This window comes from Mercenaria mercenaria, chromosome 17 (assembly GCF_021730395.1).
Source record: "Mercenaria mercenaria strain notata chromosome 17, MADL_Memer_1, whole genome shotgun sequence".
Taxonomy (NCBI): Eukaryota; Metazoa; Mollusca; class Bivalvia; order Venerida; family Veneridae; genus Mercenaria; species Mercenaria mercenaria.
Genome location: NC_069377.1, coordinates 34,244,356 through 34,267,391, shown reverse-complemented (window position 1 = coordinate 34,267,391; position 23,036 = coordinate 34,244,356). Strand labels below are relative to the sequence as shown.

At 35.4% G+C, this 23,036-nt stretch overlaps 1 protein-coding gene across 1 annotated transcript; it reads right to left on the bottom strand.

The window, feature by feature from the left end:
• Positions 1–605: 605 nt before the first annotated feature.
• LOC123536114 (syndetin-like) lies at positions 606–22,952 on the bottom strand. Its single transcript, XM_053527773.1, has 16 exons — positions 22,926–22,952; positions 22,406–22,542; positions 20,416–20,496; positions 19,916–20,006; positions 19,148–19,228; positions 17,536–17,636; positions 16,714–16,805; positions 13,832–13,923; positions 13,436–13,462; positions 12,601–12,726; positions 10,199–10,296; positions 9,252–9,348; positions 8,743–8,901; positions 5,261–5,481; positions 4,880–4,970; positions 606–3,110 (listed from the first exon to the last, which is right to left on the bottom strand). Exons 1-16 carry the CDS (start codon positions 22,950–22,952, stop codon positions 2,994–2,996), a joined length of 1,638 nt encoding a protein of 545 aa, XP_053383748.1. The 3' UTR covers positions 606–2,993.
• Between the last annotated feature and the right edge of the window lie 84 nt (positions 22,953–23,036).

Genomic DNA, 23,036 nt, shown 5'->3' with positions numbered 1-23,036 from the left:
TTTTAGAAAAGCAGGGAAAAGTTTAAAGAACATAAAAAACGTAAGGGCTAAGATGGCTTAGTAGCGCCCAGCTAAACTAGGTTTTACCCATGATGACCCAGTTTTCAGTTATTAACCTCAGATAATCCCGTACTGAATTCATCTGGGGTTTAATCAAGGCAGACATTCTGACAAAGTTTCATTAAAATTAGGCAAAAACTGTTGACAACACACGACAAAGAAGGTGATCACTTCATAAGAGATGGTGGCAAGTATTACTGATATCTGCCGGTAGCATAAAGTACAATGTATGTAAAAGTGCTTTGGTGAGCCAAAAAATGTGACCAGATAAATACCACCATTTTCAAATAGACCTTGAAATCATTAAGTTTTACAAGGGACTAATTTTCATGGATTTCATTGTTGTATTAGTTCACAAAATCGAATCCCATTGAACAAATAAAACTCCCATCCATTTATTTTTAAAAGTTGAAAACCACAACTTTTAAAAAAATCCCTACAAAATTGCCATTTTGGCCCAAAAACAAATTTTTTCTGCCCACAAAAATTATATGATTTCACAGTACCGTTACTACAATCTTGCTACCGTAAAAATGACAAGTTGATAGTATTTTTATTTTATTCATTATTTAGCAGATACTTTAACATGCAGTGCATTAAACAGTATCAGCACATAATAGTTTTAAAATGATACAATTATATATGCATGTAACCATCTTGATACAATAGTGCTGTGATACTAAGTTTATTATTTCTGCAAGTTGTCCTACTGAAAAGATAGCCGCTTTTAACACTAGTGCGACTTTCTGAATCATACAGATTAAACAGAACATATAAAAACTTCTAAAGGACTTTTCAAGTACTTTTTTACCTTTTCAAGGACTACTTCCTGTACTTCGAAATACAATACAGGTAGCTGAGGTACGAATTGTAGCACTGTCCAGTATCTATTGGCCTTGACCCTTGCAATATTTATCTCCCTTGAAAAAACTGGCTGCCATTTTGCGGGTCAAATTCTAGATATCTAACAGTTTACAAAAATTCGACAAAAATAAGTAAAGGTATTAGGACACTTGTCATAATCCTTCACATAGTACAGATTACATATTTAGCAACAATACACAAAAAAAAGAGATTTTTGTACAGTAAACAGAATTTCAAAGCATCATGAGAAGTCTGGTCTAATCTGTTGCAGACTGACCCACCAAAATGGCAGCCAGGGGAGATAACTTGTGCTATGTTAAAACCATCTATTGGCTCTGTTTCTTGCAAACAGTAGTGGTAAATATCTTCATGTCGCACCACTGAGAACAACCTAAATACAGCTAGACCTGTATATCATACAAATATCATATTGCACATTGAATCACAAACATACAATAAAACATACATCTACATAAAATCTAATGCCTTAAGAATTCAGTTTCCCTCACCCAATTAAACTATCAACTAACTTTCATTACTGCTGAAATACTTAAAGGCAAACATGGAAATAGATACATTTATTACATATATAACAGCAACCACTTACTATTTCAAGCCATTCGCACAAGTGTTAAGTAGTTCCGATGCCTTATTTTTAAAAAACAATTATTTCTTATGCCTTGGTAAGTGATAGTGGAAACTGGTCAAAATCTGCTCTCCTTAAGATTCGAAATCAACCTCTGGCTCTGGAGTATGACACTACCTTTGCACCACTATACCTTGCTAATGCAAGAATTAAAGGTATGAACTGCCCATGTTTAAAATGCACAGCAAAAATGACAAATGCAAATGAAGCTTTATACATTTGAGCCGTGCCATGAGAAAACCAACATAGTGGGTATGCGACCAGCATGGATCCAGACCAGCCTGCGCATCCGCGCAGTCTGGTCAGGAACCATGCTGTTCGCTAACAGTTTCTCCAATTCCAATAGGCCTTAAAAGCGAACAGCATGGAGCTTGACCAGACTGCGCGGATGCGCAGGCTGGTCTGGATCCATGCTGGTCGCTAACCCACTATGTTGGTTTTCTCATGGCACGGCTCATTTAACTTCATTTCATCTCTATTATCTTTGGTACTTGATACAGTCAAACTTTGTCTGCTTGAACTTGGATCTTTCGCCCTAACTCACTGTCCTGTCCCGGCAAAATCCCTATATAATGTAAGTACTTTGTTTGATAGCTCGAACTACTACTAACTCCCGGTCTTGGATATCTCTCTGAGGATTTCTCATAAATACAAATTCTGATGTTTCCCTGTAATTAATAAAAATCTTCACAACATTCCAAAAAATTCATTTAGAAATGGCATTTCTCAGCCTCTGTTATAAATGATCAATCTATGTAAGCCATTATCATTTAATTAATAAGCCCCTAATTTTTATTCACGAGTACATATAGTTACATGTAAATAATGTAATGTAATATTAATTTCTTGCCAGAACTTAAAATCCATCAACTGGTCTTTAATGTTTATGCAAACTGTTTCAAGCAATGAATTGTCTATCACAATGCAATGTTCACCATCAAAGCAATATTCATTATCTCATTGAAATATTTCACCAAATGCAATGTTCATTAGCACACTGCAGTTTTCACTACTGCACTGCATGCTGACCTTCAATACAATGTTCACAACTGCACTGCAATGTTCACAACTACACAGCAATGTTTTCAACTGCACTTTTAACCCTTAGTCTGCAGACGGCACTGTTTGCCATTCAGTCAGTATCTTTTTGGTAAGCACCCCTTTTAACAGTTAATGGTACTGTCCAAACTGAAAGAGGGACAAGTTCATTATAGAAATTTAGCAGGGTAAGGGTTAATGTTGAGTTAATAATGTCTGCCTTGGTGTTCACTTCTACATTGCAATGTTCATATTTTCAGTGAAATTTTCACCCCAGGCAATGTTCACAATTTGAAGGAAATATTTCCCTACAATACGATTTTCACTACCGTACTGTAATGTTCACTACCATATTGTAATGTTCACTACTATAGTTCAACGTTCACTATCTCCTGTTACTTTTGTCCATGTCCTCTACCATGTTCACGAGTCTTTGCCTTGCCTTTCTGTTCAGGTGGTCTACAGTGGTCACTAACGCCAATAATTGCTTGATAGAATACTCCTAAAAAAAGAAAAGCACTGTCAAGTGTGTGCTTATTAAGTTCACACTGTTTAAGGTATTGGACCCTTAATAGTAATGTTTAAAAAATAGCATTTGTTTGGTATATTCTTAAAGTTGACCATGTTTCGCACTGTGTTGCAAACTTTAAACAACTTTTACCATGCCGTTTTTTGTAAATTTTGTATAATTTATGGTATTTCCTCAAGCACAAGTAGAGACAAATTTCAATGTGATGGACACTATCTAAGACGTTTGCAGAGAATTCATTACAGCATTAATTTTCATAAAAGAAACATCAAACTATTGTTATACAATTATAAAACACAAAATAAAACTGTAAACATCATTTTTTCTAGGGTGCCTCAAGTAAACAGATTTAATGAGACAGAATTCTAACTCCAACATTGAAAAATTAAGGTCGAATCCTGTGGGTCTGTTTTGAATTTTGCTCACTTCATTCAAAAATAACCTTGAGGCAGAAGTAAAACCTACCTGCATTTCTTCCACAGTATGTTATCTAAAGAATGAAGGCAAAATAGAGAACTTTTACCACATGTAACTCAGTATTTTTAAAGGTGTCTAACTCTACCCCTCCTGATTCAGAGGTAAATTCATTTTGAACAGCAAGAAATCACTTATACAATGAAAATTTTCCACTTTAGTAAAAATTCACTAGAAAAAAAAGGAAAATATCGAAAAAAAATTTTGGTCCCAGTGGGGCTTAAACCTACCCCCCCCACCCCTACCCCTTGAAAATTGCAGTCAAAGTAGGTTTATGGTAGGACTTGAATACTCTTCAAAAAGGAGGTACTCTATTACGGGTCCAATACCTTAAATCAACTTACAGTTTGTAATCTAAAAAAAAAGACCCTGATCTGTCTTCACATCACTTCCAAACTAACAAGAGCTTGTAGAACTGCACAAGGAACAGAAAATAGACCAAAATACTCTGTTATTTGGCAAAGTACTGTTCTGGGTCAATGTGACCTTGACCTTTGATCTACTGACCTCAAAATCAATAGGAGTCATCTGCTGGTCATGATCAACCTCCCTATGAAGTTTTGTGATCCGAGGCCAAAGCATTCTCAAGTTAAAAGTCTGGAAACGGTTTAACTGTTCTGGGTCACTGTGACCTTGACCTGTGGCCTACTGATCTATAAATCAATAAGGGTCATCTGCTCAAGTTGTCATTCGGAAACCTACACTGACTGACATACCCCTCCTTCTTCGAAGGGGGCCAAAATAACTTCAAAGATATTAGATTTGAGACAGTCTGACTTTATTGTAATATTCAACCTAAGTGGGTTTTCTCTTCAGGCAGTGGACCCATAATGGCATTCGCTTATTTCAGTACAATTTCATAACCTTCGTATGCAATTTCAACATTTTCTGGCTGTTTGCTTTTACTGGTTCTTTGAAATATGAATTGTTAATTTGGGAAATAAGTTGGACTAAAATTTCTTCAAACCAAATGTTATAAAATTAGCAAAAAAAATAATATAAAATCATTTAATTTCTTGGTTAAATTTTTTTGGCAGTTTTGTCCAAAACAGTTGGAAAAGGTATTAGTGGATTTCCTTATGAAGATAAAAGAATAAGAACTTCGTTTGTTTGCCAAGGATTAATTTTGTGACGTAATCCACAAAAATTAGCCAACTATGAATATTCATGATTTCACAGCATGTTAAATCATTATGCAGTCTACAACATTCCAGTAAATCAGAGAAGCAAAAGCCTGTATGTAATGAAATACCAAAAGGTGAATATACCCTGTGTTCTGGTAACCAAGATTCCAACTGGTTCTCGGGAAAATAGTATGCTTTAATATAGCCCTCCACATATTCTCTGTCCGGAATGGGTCTGAAACATATCAAAATTAGTTAATCTTTAGTTTGCAAAATCATGATATACTTTATCAATTTATTAGCTACCAGCTGTCCAGTGTCTATATTTTCATTTACTCCAAAGGTATCCCATTTCCTACCAATGCCCTTATAAATGTAAAATGCTACTTTAACTGGGAAAAAATTGAGGTTGCTATTATCTGACTAGCTCGGAAGAGGTGCTTGATTACCTATTTAGTACTATAATTGTACCTTGGAATAGTTGAGCTAAAAATGTAAATAACAAAGACACTGTATAAAACAAACCTTAGATCTATAAGTTTTTCTATATTTTTCAGGTACTGCTGGAAATCGAGCTGCATCAAGGCCCTGCCTTCTATACTACATTTCTTTGCATTGGCATACCCCTCTACAAAGGTCCGGCCTGATATGCGCAATATTTGGTCCCATACGTGATCATAGGTAGCTCTAGGTACAGGCATATGCCGACATAATTCACTCAAATACGAGTTGAAATCCGAAAATTGCTGAAAAAGTAAATTGTACATGGCTTCATCAATTTTGAAGAATTCAATACAGTAAAATTCCTACTTACGACCACGCCGAAATTACGACCACACCGCTAATACGACCGATTTTGCAAAGAACGGAATATTTCCTTCTTAAAACCAATGATCGTTTGCCCGAAAATGCGACCAGACCGCTAATCCACTAATGCGACCACCAATTTCAGAACTGTTTTATTTTTTCACACTTAATTAATCACCGCAATTACGACCACTCAAATGTTTCTGTATGTTACCGCGAATCGCCACGGGAATTAACACGTGCGACATCGTGTTAACACGTTAAGCATGTATATTGTGTATTTATCCGTTAATTGCTAACAAGTCCTTTAAACGTTATCAAAACAACTATCAAACATTTTAACATAAGAAATTATTGAAATAATTAATTTGTTTGTATTAGACGAATGCCCGCTGATCGAATTGACTGGATTAAAATGGATTTAATTAGATCTAAAAAAATGATGACTTTCATAGAAAAAATCATGTATTATTATTGGTTATAAAATAATAGTATATATAGAAATTAAAAACAAGAGGGCCATGAAGGCCCTGTATCGCTCACCTGACCTACAGACCTAAAGATCATTAAGATTAACATTCTGACCAAGTTTCATTAAGATATGGTCATAAATGTGGCCTCTAAAGTGTTAACTAGCCATTCCTTTGATTTGACCCCGTGACCTAGTTTTTGACCCGACATGACCCAGATTCGAACTTGACCTAAAGATCATCAAGTTTAACATTCTGACTAAGTTTCATGAATATACAGTCATAAATGTGGCCTCTAGAGTGTTAACAAGGTTTTCCTTTGATATGACCTAGTGACCTAGTTTTTGACCCCAACTGACCCAGATTTAAACTTGACCTAAAGATCATCAAGATTAACATTCTGACAAAGTTTCATTAAGATACGGTCATAAATGTGGCCTCTAAAGTGTTAACAAGCTTTTCCTTTGATTTGACCCGGTGACCTAGTTTTTGACCCGACATGACCCAGATTCAAACCTGCCCTAAAGATCATCAAGTTTAACATTCTGACTAAGTTTCATGAAGATACAGTCATAAATATGGCCTCTACAGTGTTAACAAGCTTTTCCTTTGATCTGACCTAGTGACCTAGTTTTTGACCCCACCTGACCCAGATTTAAACTTGACCTTAAGATCATCAAGATTAACATTCTGACCAAGTTTCATTATGATATGGTCATAAATGTGGCCTCTACAGTGTAAACTAGCTTTTCCTTTGATTTGACCTGGTGACCTAGTTTTTGATCCTACATGACCCAGAATCAAACTGGACCTTAAGATCATCAAGATTAACATTCTGGTCAAGTTTCATTAAGATTGAGCTAAAATTGTGACCTCTAGAGTGTTAACAAGCTTTTCCTTTGATTTGACCTGGTGACCTAGTTTTTGACCCCAGATGACCCAATATCGAATTCGTCCAAGATTTTATTGAGGGTAACATTCTGACCAAGTTTCATTAAGATTGGGACAAAAATGTGACCTCTAGAGTGTTAACAAGCTTTTCCTTTGATTTGATCTGATGACCTAGTTTTTGACCCCAGATTACCCAATATCAAACTCGTCCAAGATTTTATTGAGGGTAACATTCTGACCAAGTTTCATTAAGATTGGGCCAAAAATGTGACCTCTAGAGTGTTAACAAGCTTTTCCTTTGATTTGACCTGATGACCTAGTTTTTGATCCCAGATAACCCAATATCGAACTCGTCCAAGATTTTATTGAGGGTAACATTCTGACCAAGTTTCATTAAGATTGGGCCAAAAATGTGACCTCTAGAGTGTTAACAAGTTTTTCCTTTGACTTGACCTGGTGACCTAGTTTTTGACCCCAGATGACCCAATATCGAACTCGTCCAAGATTTTATCGAGGGTAACATTCTGACTAAGTTTCATTAAGATTGGGCCAAAAATGTGACCTCTAGAGTGTTAACAGTCAAATTGTTGACGACGGACGGACGGACGGACGGACGGACGGACGACGGACGACGACGGACGCCGGACACAGGGTGATCACTAAAGCTCACCTTTGAGCACTTCGTGCTCAGGTGAGCTAAAAAAATAAAGCTACATATAAACTGAACACTGTGTTTGCCATTATTGCATCTTGATTGTATTCCAATGTGTTATTATCTTCCAGACCTTCCCCGTTTAGCCTTTGTCCACTAATTAGACCAGACCGCTAATAAGACCAGTTTTACAAAGAACCATTGGTGGTCTTAATAGCGGAATTCTACTGTACATGCTTTTGGTGCTTCCAGCAAATTATATCACTTTAAAATTAAAGGTACACTATACCTAAATTTCATATTCAAAAGTATTTTAACTGACTACATACAGTTTATTTAAACATGAAATTAACAAGACTTAGTTTATGTGTATAAACAGTACTATGCATTAGGTTTAAAATAGTACACACTCTATACATGTATAGCTAAACACAGTATAAATGTGTGCTACCATCAAAAAAACTTGAAGTTTTTACACAAACGACTGTTACGTGAATGTAGCTTTACCTGATGAAATCGTTTAATAGATGATGAGGATTTTCAACATTTTGAAGTAAATACTAAAGATAAAATGTTTAAATGAAAGATGGGCAGTGGATATCTTTTAGCAGATTGTTGTGGTATCTCAAAATCTCTCTTATGATGATACAGAGGTTCTATAGAATAAAGATGTGCTCTGATACATGAAATGGTGTGAAAATAACAAGGCACCTGGATAGAACTATCAACCATCCATTAACCAAATCTTTACATGATATCCTAAATAGGGCTGGAAGCCACAATGACGAGGGACAAATGCATCAGAGTTAGCGTCTTCAACCACTTGGCAACAAATCCCATCCAATTAAATAAAGAGAGTACCAAAGAATACTACTCTCACCTATCTGACATCTGAGCCGTGCCATGGGAAAACCAACATAGTGGGTATGCGACCAGCAAGGATCCAGACCAGCCTGCGCATCCGCGCAGTCTGGTCAGGATCCATGCTGTTCGCTAACAGTTTCTCCAAGTCCAATAGGCTTTAAAAGCGAACAGCATGGAGCCTGACCAGACTGTGCGGATGCGCAGGCTGGTCTGGATCCATGCTGGTTGCAAACCCACTATGTTGGTTTTCCCATGGCACGGCTCAATTTTATTATCATTAACCATGCTTAAATCTCCGATGTACATGGATGCTGAATACTTACATGAAGTAAAACATCTATATATGAGTTGTGCTGTGACATGATTTCCTTTATGTCCCATTTAACTGCTGCCATATGTTGTAAGACAAGTTCATAGTTGATCACATTACATGATACAGCCCAATAGACTGGTTTACGTAATTCTGCTGCCATGTTTACAGTCTAAAAAAAAAAAACACAGTCTGGGTAAATAATGTGTTACAGTCCAGTAGACCGGTTTAAGTAACTCTGCTGCCATGTTTCCTGGCTGATAATAGAACAAAGTCAGGGTAATTTACTAAATATTGTGATACAGTCCAGTAGACTGGTTTACCTAACTCTCCTGCCATGTTTACTATCTGATAATAGAACACAGTCTGGGGAATACTGATTACTAAATAATGTTTAAAAAGACTGGCTTAAGTCACTCTGCTTCCAAGTTTTCCATCTGAAACATAAAGAATTCTACATAAAAATACCAAAATCTTTAAAAGATATTTAACTGCTGTTTAAAAATCTTGGTACTAAATTACCTGTGAATAAAACTGTTGAAGGAATGCTTTCTTATTCTGTGGAATGATAGCTTCAAGATGGGGCTGTAAAAATTCCATCTGTTCCCCAAGAAACACTCTGAAATATATATTAGATTACCACAGGACAAATAATTAGTACTGAATGTGATAAAAAAATTTGAGATCCACAAATCATGAGACTCAATAACACTATTTGAAAATAAAAGCTTAGTTTCAAATTATGATAAAACACCAATCACATACTGTCACAAGGGGATGAACAAAATGCTTGAGTTATCCTGGATTTACAAGCCATCCATACATTTAACCCTGCAAAATTTCTATAACAGACTGTTCTATCATTCAATTTGGGCAGTACCCACTTATTATTCGAAGGGATGTTCACTGAAAATTTACTGACAGAATAGCAATAACTGTGCAGACCATGATCAGCCTGATGTGCAGACGGATCATGGTCTGCACTGGTCGTAAAGGCAGAATCACTTGCCGCCAGCAGGCTTAAGGTTAAAGAAAACAGCCGGGGAATTGTTTGAGTAAGTCTGGGTGTAAAAGCCATTGATGCTCTAGTCAGCAGTGTTTCACTATAGTATTCATGAAAGTAAAATACCGAGGATGCCATGTAAAACATCTGCTACAGATTTTATTCCGTTATCAGACGTTTCAGGCTAAAATCAACCAGGAATCTTTGATGTAACACTAAGTTCAACCACAAACAAAGAATTAAGCAACTTTGCTTAATTAGTATTTGGGAGTCAAATCAATTCTGACATTTAATGATAAAATTTTAATGCATCAGAGTAATTTTCCCTAAATTATGATTTGAAAAAAACCTGCAGTGTTTCATTGACCAGGCAGTTGTACAGACTGAACTATAAGTGTATAGAGCTATGTGGCAGTGATTAATTTCAGACAATGTTAAATTATACTAAAGAAAGTGATATACATACAGTGACTCTGCTGCGACAATTCTCTCAGGTAGTCCGAACCTCCTCTGTGGATTGTGTAAGTCTACAATGGGTGAGAGATGTGGGGCTGGGATCTTCTCCTGAAAATATTTACACAAATAATTTTGTACATCATGAGCATTACTCTAACAAATGCAAATTTATTTTGATTAATTTCATTTGTTTTCTTGGTCTTTAATCATATACTAAGAAGAAGAAGAAGATTTTATTGACTTAAACTGTACACAGTTTCTTGTCATGCATATATACATACAATAAACGTAACTTAACAATCAGGTCATAGTAAAATATAGCAACTACAATAGATCTACATGTATATACCAGTAGTTTGCTCGCAAGTTATACAGTGCTATATATATACTAACAAAATGTTCAATGTACCGGTAGTTCATAAAACTGACATTCCAGGAAGATCCCAGGCATTGATGGACACCTGGGATCTTCCTGGAAAGTTGGGATATGAACCACATAGAACACTTGGGTTTTATATCACTAAAGCCCCAAAAGAACAAATGAAATTTAAGAACCACTAGCCTTCTCCAAGCCTCAAATGCGGACCAAAGCAGTGCTCAAACCCACTGAGGTGAGCAGCAAGTGATTTAAACTCAGTGACAACCATTTAAACATGGTTGTCCCCTTAAATTATTTTTTAACCAACTGTATAAAAACAGTAAGTCACAGCAGAATAGGATTCTACACGAAAGAACTTGTAGAAGCACTGGTTTAAATCTGCTATATTCAAAATTCTGGACGCAGGCTTAAACATACAGTGCAAAGGAAATTAAATCAAATTTTCTTTAATGATAACATAATAAAAAACATGACTAGAATTGTGTCCACAGGACACGGATGGCCCAACATACTGTGCCATCCTTTATATAGCAAAAACTATCAAAGGGCCATAACTGCAGTAAAAATATTCACAGAAAAAAATCCTTACTTTATGGCCATCAGCACATCAAGCAGGGGTCTAGCTAGGTCAAATTTTTTGGGAGAAGTCACTTCTCCCTCAAGCTGATTTAGAGAGAAGTGGGGAGACTTTAGGGAAAAGTGGGAAGACTTTTTCTACCTCAACGCTGTTGAGTGATCCCAAAGGTCGCTATAATGTTCTTGTTTCCAGATAAAAAATATTGATGTGACCATTCATTTTCTTAGTTACATCATTTCCCATACAGTGGTTATTGTTTCATTACAAAATTCTGAATAAAAGTCATTTTCAAAAATTCAAGCCGATGCGCCGATTTTTGGTTATAACTGTTTATCATTTAACACCGAGTCACCACATCCGTGAACAGTATCTCACTCGAATAAACTGAAAGTAAACTGTCTAAACTAGAAATACATATTCAAATCAATTCATCAACAGAAGTCAATTTAACATAGTTAATACATTATATGTCGTTTCTTTACCATAGATAACAAAAAATTGTGTACAATATTCCAACTAATCGCATAGTTAATCAGCAATTTCTTTATAAACATAATTTTTGCACTTGAACATGTTGGCAATTAAACGCAAAGTGTCAAAGACGTAACTGCGGCACTAATTGGCTGCACACAATGGACTGTAGAGTATCGGATAATTTGATTCGCTTTCACACTTCTCAGAAAAATCTCGCAAGTACCTGAAGTATGCAGAGCTTAAATTATACTGTCAGCGTGTGTTCGTGTATTCAACACTCATTTTGACACCGTGCAAATTGTCAATAGTCCACGTAGCGGTAATTAGTGAGTGTGGATATCAAAGAAAATCGGGCGACTTGCATTTCTCTTTGAGATTAGATTTAAGGGAAGTTTGAAATTCCAAAGGGACTATTTCGCTCAAGTCGCCTACTCGCAAGAGCCCTGCATCAAGCTTGTTAATCTGTGACAGTTTGAAGCAAATCAGCTAATATTGTGGGAGGAGTTGGACACAAGATTTTTCTCCATATTCCATATAGCAAAACCATCAAAGGGTCACAACTGCAGTAAAAATATTCATAGAAAAAATTCCTTGCTTTATGGTCATCTGCACATCAAGGATGTTCATCTTTGAAAGTTTGAAGCGAATCAGGATAATAGTGTGGGAGGAGTTGGACATATAGGCAACGCTATATGCCCCCCCACATAAATGTATGGGGGCATAAAGGGTCCAAGGTTATAAACTTGAGTTTGAAGTCCAGTCAACAAACTACACCATCTGATTAGTTATCTCTGAGTAAAATTCTAAAACTGACCAATGGCAAGGCAGTATTCTGAGACTGGTCTCCAAACTCAAGTTTCATAACCTTGGCCTCTGTACTGAATTTCATACTAACTTCTGGAGCAGATTTAATTCTATCTAACAGGCATTATGCTAACATTTTGGAGAAATTGAAGTAAATATGTGCATTATAAATGCTCACCCTATGTTCAATATGTTCCGGATCCTCTATGGTGTCAGTGTTATGTAGATCAGCTATCAAACTGCTATGTATCCTCTGTAACGTTGACCTCAATCTGTTGTTGATATGCCGATCATCCATCGTTGACTGCGATACAGAGGTAAAACAGATATATAAATAAAAAGGTAATTTTCACTATATCAAAAGAGTTTACCACAATAATTAATGATAGCAAAATCATATGGGAGTACACCAGTGGCTCAAATGATCTGACAGTGGACACAATGTTTAAACATTTTCACTGAAATGAAGCAATATGTAAAACTGTGCTATTGATGTAAGACACTTATATCTTCTCATAGTTATTGAAATACCAACTGGGGCACAGCATTTGATTTACCCAAAAATGAAACCAGATTCCAAATCCTGTTTCTGGTTCAGTGCTTAATTTCAACATTTCAATGGAATGGTAACATGATACCCATTCAATCGCATCTCCACTTGGTGATGATTTGAAATGAATCAAGCTCAACATCTCTACGACTATTTAACTCATCCAAGCGTTACTGTAGTGTCAAACAATATTTTCAACAAATCTATTGCCTCTATTTGCACACTCTGATTTATTAAAAGTCTTGAATTTTAGGAAAGTAAAAGCTTCAGGTGTTGGCACTACATATTTCTTGGATGTGGCCGATTTAAAATCAAAACACGAGAAACATGGTTTAAAATAATAAGAACAATTTATTGATTCACTGAATCACAATTAGGTAAATCAAATGCACCTCTGATTACTAACACACTAGAATACTATTAACAGAAAAATTCTGTTTTACATACTTTTAATGCTACTTACCAATTCTGTTCCAAAGAAAATGTATACCTGAAAGATAAATAAAAACATCCTAATTCATCGATTTTCATATACAACGAAAGGTACAGTTGACACTAGTTATCTCAAAAAAAATGTTTAAGTCCCATCAAAATTCCTTTCACTCTAAGTCAAATTCAACATACTGCAACTTCAGTTTTGACTTGTGTAAGTGCAATTAAAGGGCCTTAAGTCAATGATAGATAAATATCAGAAATAGTTCTAATTCGAGCTAACAAACAAAATATCTTAATCTCAAACGCTCATGTTTTCATGTCTATACTTGACTTGATTATGTAAGTACAGAAACATGAAAATATAGTACTGGTATAACAGTGGACTGAATTGTGCCTTATCAAACGTGCTATAAAGATCACTTACAGAATACATGTAGAAATCAAACAGTTGAGCCATGCATGACATCACATCAAATGCTATAGGCTTCAACAACCTCATCATCTGTATGTATTTCCCTGTAATAAACATATTACTTACTCTACATTCCTTCTTTCTACATTCCAAAAACAAATACCAGTACGTAATTAATGATTACACTGACTTTTGCTACAGAGCAATTAATAGTTGGATTTTAGTTGTATATATACAGTCCAACTTCATTCGCTCGAACTGGGATAATTTGAGCACCACCCCTCGCTCAAACTCATCAACATGTCCTGGCAAAGTCCCTGTATAATCTAGATTGTTGGATGGCTCAAACTACAGTCGAGACTGCCTTAACGACCCCCTGAATTTAGCGACTCCCTGTCATATGCGACCCTATTTTATGCTCCGGACGCAATTTACTATTAAAAGAGTCTGAATTAAGCAACCCCCTGCCTTACGCGACAAGCGACTGTGAAATCAGGCTCCCGAATCGATATTTAGACCGTTGACGCTCCCTCGCAAGACTTTACACGATAGAGTTACCGTTCTTTATCTCGCGTGAAGTTGTTTGAGACGAGAACTTATTTGTTTACAAAAAATGGCTGATGAAAAACATAAAAAAGAACTGTTTTGACATTAGAACAGCGTGTTAAGGCACTTGAATTGCTCGATTAGGGAAAACCAGCGTATAAAGTAGCTGAAGAATTCGGAGTCGGTGCATAAATTAACTTTATTCCTGGTGAAACAAAAATATGGCGGTATTTAACAGGAAACGACGAAGTAAACACAGATTAAAGATGCAGTCAATAATCGAATAAATGTCAATGAACAATTAGTACACAAAAATATAAATATCATAAACCTCATGAGCAGTGTGTAAATAGTTCAAATGGAACATTTATATTTTACTGCTCTCCTTTATTTTCTTGCCAGATCATGAGCTTAAATTTGTTTTATCAACATCATACGAATGATGCAAATTATTTGAAATTTATATTTTATCAATATGCAATTAAAGAAATAGTATTTAATCATTTTCCACTCATACCTTAAAAGAGGCCAATATATAAGTATCCGATATTCATGTACATTAATTGGAAAAATATATGAAACCAGCGTCATCCTGTTAAGTGAGACTGTTTTAAGAGACTCCCTGTCATATGTGACCTTTTTCGCTGCTTCCCAAAGTCGGTCTCTTAAAACAGTCTCGACTGTACTGACGACTCGGTCAAATTTTACTGGTCCTATGGAGTTTGAGTGAATGAAGTTTGACTGTATGTTACATTTTTCTCTGTTTATGAAAGAAAATATGTTACATAGCCTCTGTAAATGACACTTCTGTTATGACAGGTACTGCCTTTCCCATTACAAATTATTTATAATTTAACAACAGCGCCTATAGAATAATCATACTTTCTTCCTGAAACTTGACAGAAGATTCTGGTGTTTTTTATTAGTGCTAGACTCCATCTTACATCACAGGGTGTAAGATGACACTCATGGTACATTTGTGCAGCAATCTTTAATTTCTTTTATATTAAACTAACCTTGATGATTCCTTTTTGTTGCTTATAGTATATTTCTCAATTCGAAAATATTATTTTATGAAAAGTACACAATGGTACACAGCAGATGATAAAACAAAACCAGATCTCTATGTTATTGTTTACTTCTGCAACATCATTTCCCTCACTTTGTTTAACCAGGCTACTGTAAGAAAATAAAGCTATGAAGAAAGTGATTTGTTTGATTTTATTTTTACTATTATTTGTAAAATAATACATGTAAGAACAAGAGCTGTCTCCATAGGATGACAAATGCCCCCGATGGCACTTTGAATGAGTATTTATGGCCGATGTTAGAGTTTAGGACCTTTGAGCTACAGACCTGGTTCTTGCGCATGACACGTCGTCTTACTGTGGTACACATTCATGCCAAGTTATTTGAAAATCCATCCATGGATGACAAAGATATGGACCGAACACGCCCATCAATGCACTATCCTTTAACGTCTAAGTGTGACCTTGACCTTTGAGCTACGGACCTGAGTCTTGCGCGCGACACGTCGTCTTACTGTGGTACATATTCATGCCAAGTTATTTGAAAATCCATCCATGGTTGACAAAGATATGGACCGAACACGCCCATCAATGCACTACCCTTTAAAGTCTAAGTGTGACCTTGACCTTTGAGCTACGGACCTGGGTCTTGTGCGCGACACGTCGTCTTACTGTGGTACACATTCATGCCAAGTTATTTCAAAATCTATCTATCGATGACAAAGATATGGACCGGACACGCCCCTCAATGCACTATCCTTTAATGTCTAAGTGTGACCTTGACCTTTGAGCTACGGACCTGGGTCTTGCGCACGACACGTCGTCTTACTGTGGTACACATTCATGCCAAGTTATTTGAAAATCCATCCATCGATGACAAAGATATGGACCGGACACGCCCATCAATGCACTATCCTTTAATGTCTAAGTGTGACCTTGACCTTTGAGCTACGGACCTGGGTCTTGCGTGCGACACGTCGTCTTACTGTGGTACACATTCATGCCAAGTTATTTGAAAATCCATCCATCGATGACAAAGATATGGACCGGACACGAAAATTGCGGACAGACGGTTCAAAAACTATATGCCTCCCTTCGGGGGCATAAAAAGATTCCATCACTGATTGCATGTCTAGATGGGAATATCTAACTATGAACCAAGTTACCACATAAATAGATACCCTTCTAGCCAAATATTCCAATCCCAACATAAAACCAGTAAAACAATCCTGTAATCTTTCCAGCAGCGCTTGCTTTAGAGAGACTGAGACTATGAGACATATTTCTACTATAAAGACACCTATATATCACACAACATACCTATGACTCTGAACACATTCAGTGATGTATTGGTTACTATCGAAACATGTTTCTGGTAACTTCGACTCCTTGAATATCTTCTTCTGCCCGGCCTGAAAGTAGACAAAATGGAAAGACAGAATCACTGATAGGGGTCTATAATATTGATGAATGCATAACAATATCGAACGTTTGTACCCTGGCAAACATAGAAGTATGGAGTCAAAAGAAGTACATTTATCAAAAATATGCATTTTTAAAAAACTAGATTCAGAGGGGGAAATGGGGTGGAATTGTCATTATTTTTTTACCATTAACATAGCTTTTTTTAAGAACATTTACTGGACTACATAATCATATAAACATAATTTTAAATACACTTAAACAAACAATGCCATAGCCCAAATACCCGGTACATAAAATGTAACAGAATCCCTTACTTCCAATTGAATTTGTTTTAAGGACGTATGCTAGAAAATTGGTGCGAAAATTTTTCCCAATAACAAATGTCTCAAACTTTGGATAGTGAAGGACAATCAATCTAAGAAACAAAAAAAAGCATAAAAATCATAGGTCACCGTATCGAAAAAGAGTTATCTTGCCCTTTAGAGATCGTCCGTTTCCCCCAAAAATGACGTTTTCAAGGCAAATACTCTTTTTTCAAATCCGTGACCTATGATTTTTATGCATTTTTTTGTTTCTTAGATGATTGTCCTTCAATATCCAAAGTTTAAAGAAATTCTGTTATTGGGAAAATTTTCGCCCATCTCATATACAGGGAATTCTAGCGTACGCCTTTAAAACAATCTCTTTTGGCTAAGTAATAATATATACAAGGTATACCTGGAATGTGTTTCTCCTGTTAACTCATCAATATAATCCTGCTTGAGTTCATCAGGTACATCAGAATCACTATCACTGTACTCCTCACCACTCATATCATCCTGTAAGAGAGGTACAGGTGGGGCTATCTGACAAACAAAACCTGTCTGCTAGTAAAACACATACTGTCAAATCATAAATGTTAGCCGGGGACTAATTTTCTGTGGATATCTTGGTTGCTAAATCAGCATAATAAAATCAACAATGAATAAATAAATAACCATTCAGTTTACTTCTAAAGTTAAATTCCTGAATTCATGTCCCGACAAAATGAAACATTTTTTGGTCAAAACCTGAATTTATTCCATACAATGAAATGACTGGACATATGCCAAAAAAATGCCACCAAACAGGTAACTTGGTGATTTTCATAAAAAGTTCAGGTTCATGAATGCTGTGACCTTTTCACTAAATACTCCCATACCTATAAAACTACAGTGACATTAATTGACCTTATACTATTCATGCTAAGATTTTGATGGCCACAGACCCATTCATTCTCCAGCAATCGATCTAAAAATATTTACAGTAACCTTGAACTTTCACTTACTGACCCAACAAAACAACAGATGGTCATCCACTGACCACAGGCAATTATAATATAAAGATTGACTATTATGCTCTTTAGTTCTTAAGCAAACACCATTTCTAGTCTTAAGGTCATTGTGACCTTGGCCTTTGCCCTACTGACCCCTGCATTAAATTTTAGTTGGTTGGTAAGACTGAACTTAAAGGCCTAGATTTTGGCAGTTGGCCAAGGGATTTCTGTCTTCACCAGCACAGTTGGGGCTCATGACCATCACAGTATGGCTTCCAAAAAACAAGGGTCATTGTTTATTGGAGAGACATCTAACCTTACAATGTGAATCAATTAGTAAGAAGGGGAACAATTAATTTAATTTTAAATTAATGAATAAATGATAATTTTTAAAGTTACACAGATTTTTTTTTTGCATTTCCTATGTAAAGACAAATATTTGTTTGATCAAACACAATAATAAAATAATCAGAAACTTATGTTCACAATAATTGAAATAATAATGAAACTTACTAAAAGAAATATGGCAAAGTTTTTATTTTTTCAAATTCTGTCCTGGAGAATTGTGATATTTTTAGAAAAATGTGACTTTCTCCTCATCTGAAGCTTGCCAGAATACTGTAAATAACATTTGTCTAAATTGAAATCAATAATATTACTGTATCTTTTAATCATCCTATATGTAAAATAATAATAATAATAATGAGTATACGATTATTTTTATTATACCATTAAAGTAATAGTGGATTATCATTATATAATATCAAAATAATAATAATTATTATTATCATTCCACATTCACTGAAGAAAAAATAATTTCTTTCAACTCCACTGCACACATCTCATGGTCTAGTTGGGGTCCCTGCTGTGTCTAATTGCCCTCTAATCAGTTAAACGGTAACATAAATCAGTTGACAAGCACGCAGATAAGATGGGAGTTTGTATATTGGATTTTTGGCGGGAGGATGGGGGAGCACTTATATAGTAGTGAATCTAGGCCTTTAAGAGATAATAAAATATAATTATTTAACATACGCCTGTTCCTGCAAATACATCTTCTTTATAGTCTGTGTCAGCCTGAACAACAAATGGACTTTGCCTTTCCTCCTGAGTACTCTTTCAAAATATTTGCATAGCTTTTTATTCGAGGAATCGATTGGTCGCGCATGCTAGAACTGTTTTGAATTGGCTTGATGTTATCGTTGGTGAGGTACCTGCTTCATGAACTTGATTTCCTGTAAGGAAAGTGTTGAATTTGCTTGTACTCGGTTTGCAAATGTAAGTGGCTAATAATACTGGTTTGATATAACCACTGTACAGTTACTGAGATTAAAAAGCCTCTGAAAATAATTTTTTAAAACAAAAAACAACCCTGTCCAAAAAGCATACTAGTTAACCTAAAAATTTAAATCAATTTGAAAATATTTTTACTTAGGGAAAAATGATGTCAAATTTCTCAATCTCTTGTCTCAAGAGTTTCTAATCAAATATTTACACCCAGTCTTTGAATTCAGCTGAACACTCTAGTGTAGGATAGGCTGTCATGGCAGTATAATTTATTCCCACCTATATACTAACTGACCAATCACAGTCTTTGCCCTGGTAGTCAGTAAGACTGTTTTTCCTCTGCTCATTTTGTATTACCAATACAAGCCGATAACTTTACCTCAGCCCAGAGTAATGCAGATCAGCTTTTATGTGAAGGTATGGTCTAGTAGTTACAGGAGTTATAAGTTATTATTTGTCCATGAGTTGAACTTATTCAACACCCACAGTAACCATGGCAACACATGAATTACTTACCACAAGATGCTGTATATGGAATGATGATTTGACAGGACACAGCTCCCAGCCTTCATTCTCCAGAAACATTCGCAACTCATCCATCTTTGCTCTAGTAAAGACATGTAATGAATACAGTAAGGGTCATAAATTTTCTGAACATTACATGAAAGGTATTCAGGAAGTTGTGGGTAGGCATGGATACAATAGAAAACTGTCAGCTAGTTGGAATGATCTCAAATGATCAGATAAAGTCTCCATAAATCTTCCTATAAATAAAAATCAAGGGGAGCAGTGGTCTAGTGGTTAAGGTGCCAGCCACTCATCACGGAGGTCATGGGTTCGAGCCCCACTGGGGTCATGACCACATCTTTTCTAATGACATTAGTACTGGCTTTTCCAGGGAGTAAACTCAAGAATGGTTCAAATAAGCTTGAAGCTTTCATCACAACTGAGCTAAAATATATGTGTATAAATCAAACAGAAATCATTTTCTAACCATTGTAAAAATGCTGACTAACCTGTGGTGATTTTTGAAGTAGTTCAGACTCTGTTGTTTGAGACAGTCCTGCAATTTCTGACTTACATCACAGAAATCTTCACTATATCAATCATCCTGAAATACAAGTACATTTATGTGCAGAATTCATGTATAAATATGTACTAAATACATATAAGGTTCAAACTTAATTAATGTCACTTTTATGATAAAATGAAGACTTTTCACTTTTTGCTGGAAAGACATTATACAGACCCCGGAAATGACACAGAAAACACTTGTTTTCTCATAGAATATGACTTGTGTACTGAGTACAATGCAAAAAATTAAGATCAATTTAACTTACACCAGTAATAAATATGAAATAAAATTACCTAATGAAGCAAAGTAAATATCAATTAAATAAACATTTTTTTGAGTCATACTTTCTTAATTTACAGTACATTTTTTGTTTTTAAATGTTGTTTTTTTTTTTTCAATTTTATAAAAGTTAAAATTTTACTTGCAAATAAATTAAACCTATGACTTATCAAGGAATTGTATAAATACCTCAGTTTAAACGCAGAGAGCTTTTTATACCTAGAAAGTACTCCTAACTTTCGTTGTATGTCCTGCCATATTCCACCCAGTCCATGTTCAAGCTTCTGCTGATATAGACCGTGTTCATTGAATCGCATCACTAGATCTTCATCTGTAAACAAAATCATAGACAACCTAGAATTTGCTAGTATTTCAATAAAATATTTCGGCAATGTAAAAACATTCATTCTAACACAACCCAATTTATTTTTCTATTAAGAAGACTGAAGCTGAAAAATATTGCAGCAAAAACACAGCTTGTATGTCACAGATATTAAATCATGGCATCAAGGTAATAGTGGCATGTGGGAAAAGAAAACAAGACACAAAACATGTATGCTGATAATAATCCTTATATTGTGTTAAATTGAAATATCATATCTTAAACCGCGACCTTCACTTGAATAAAATCATTGTCATTCCAGATGTGTATTGTTGTATCACTCTTGGCTGCACTCTTGTGAATATAATTCTTTTGCAGCTGAACTCAAGCAATAAATTTTATTCGACGATAAAAAACCATGTTTGGGAAATATGTTATTTCTTAGGTAAATATTTCATAATGAATGTTTCTTATGCTTAAAACAAAAGTATAAAGATTACCTGTCTGTACAGTATCGAACGGTCGTGCTCATCATGCCATCGATTGTATTGTAGTAACTTTTCGCATCACACCCACACCATAACGATTACACAGATCTTTTCAACATGGCCGTGAAGCTCTCTATCGTCCACATGCTGAAATTATCACACAGATGAAACACAGCTAACACAAATTAGAATGTAGGAATCCACTTCAAAAATTAATTCGGACTATATTTTTATCTTTTAATACCATCATTATTCTTTGGGACTGATCTTTTGTAATTGCATGAATACAGCAATCCTTACACTTAAGTCAGCTGAACAAATAAAATTCACTAATTTATGTCCACATTTTGTTACCCAAAGAATATTTGTTACCCCAAAGAAAGTCCTAATCTGGCTGAAACAAACCAAATTTTATGTCAATGATAAAAGAAGATTTCACAGTAAAATTGATTACAGAAATACTTGCTGAAATGTTGTCCCCATATTTTTTTAAAAACAATTACGACTGTGGTGTAAGTGAAACAAAAGTCTTCATGTACTACACAAACATTTTGTTTTTGTTGGTTGTTGGGTTTAATGACCTCATCAACCCAAATCGGTCATAATGGCGCCATTCCAGCTTTGATGTTGAGGAAGACCCCAGTTGCCCCCCATGCAATATATTCATCACAGACGGGCACGTGGTAGAACCACCGATCTTCCGTAAGCCAGCTGGATGGAATACTCAAAACACAAGAGTATTTCCATTATAAGCTTGACTGCTCATATTGCAAGACTCTGTTGTCCTATTGGAATGAACATATACAGAGTCATGTCTTAACAAAAAAATGTACTTACTTTACAGAAATCTGAGTACTGGCAGTCTATTAAATTGTTTATCCTGAATGGTGAACATAGTTCTAACATATCCAAACACAATCTGGAATGCTGCATTTTGTATAGCACTGGTAAAGTGAAGATGTAACTGGTCTATTGCAGTCTGAAATATCAGTTTTCTATTTCAGTAACATAAACAATTGCAATTTTGTCCTTTTTCATAACACTGGAATATTTTATTTCTATGCTGGTAGGCGAACAAACTATGCACCATCCAGTGGAGAAAAAAAAAAAGAATTTTCACAGGAAGCAACTACAATTGGATTCTGTAACATTTACTTAAAACTTCAAAAAAAGTTCAACTTAGAGCCATAATGAATAAAATAACATTATTGAGCATCATGTCCAGTTGTAAAAGTGACATTATTAGAATATAATACTGCAAAAATATAAAGCTGTTAGTTAATATTCTTGAGGAACTTCTTTTCCTGTGTCTGAGTGAATCAATAAACTTTGATCCCAAAGAAAGCTAAAATTATCACTCACTTTATATTCAAAATTCAAAATCTGCATGCTGATATCCTCTCAAAATAGCCATTTTCATCAAAATTTCGTAAGATTTCACACCTATGACATTAAAAGATTTTACAGTACAGC

What these genes read in the sequence shown, in the direction of transcription:
- LOC123536114 (XM_053527773.1), bottom strand. Translation starts at nt 22,952, where the DNA reads ATGCAGATTTTGAATTTTGAATATAAA. An exon ending in TTTTGAATTTTGAATATAAA is followed by an intron (nt 22,543 to 22,925) that starts GTGAGTGATAAT and finishes CTGATATTTCAG; the next exon opens with ACTGCAATAGACCAGTTACA. An exon ending in TACTTCAAAAATCACCACAG is followed by an intron (nt 20,007 to 20,415) that starts GTTAGTCAGCAT and finishes TGTCTTTACTAG; the next exon opens with AGCAAAGATGGATGAGTTGC.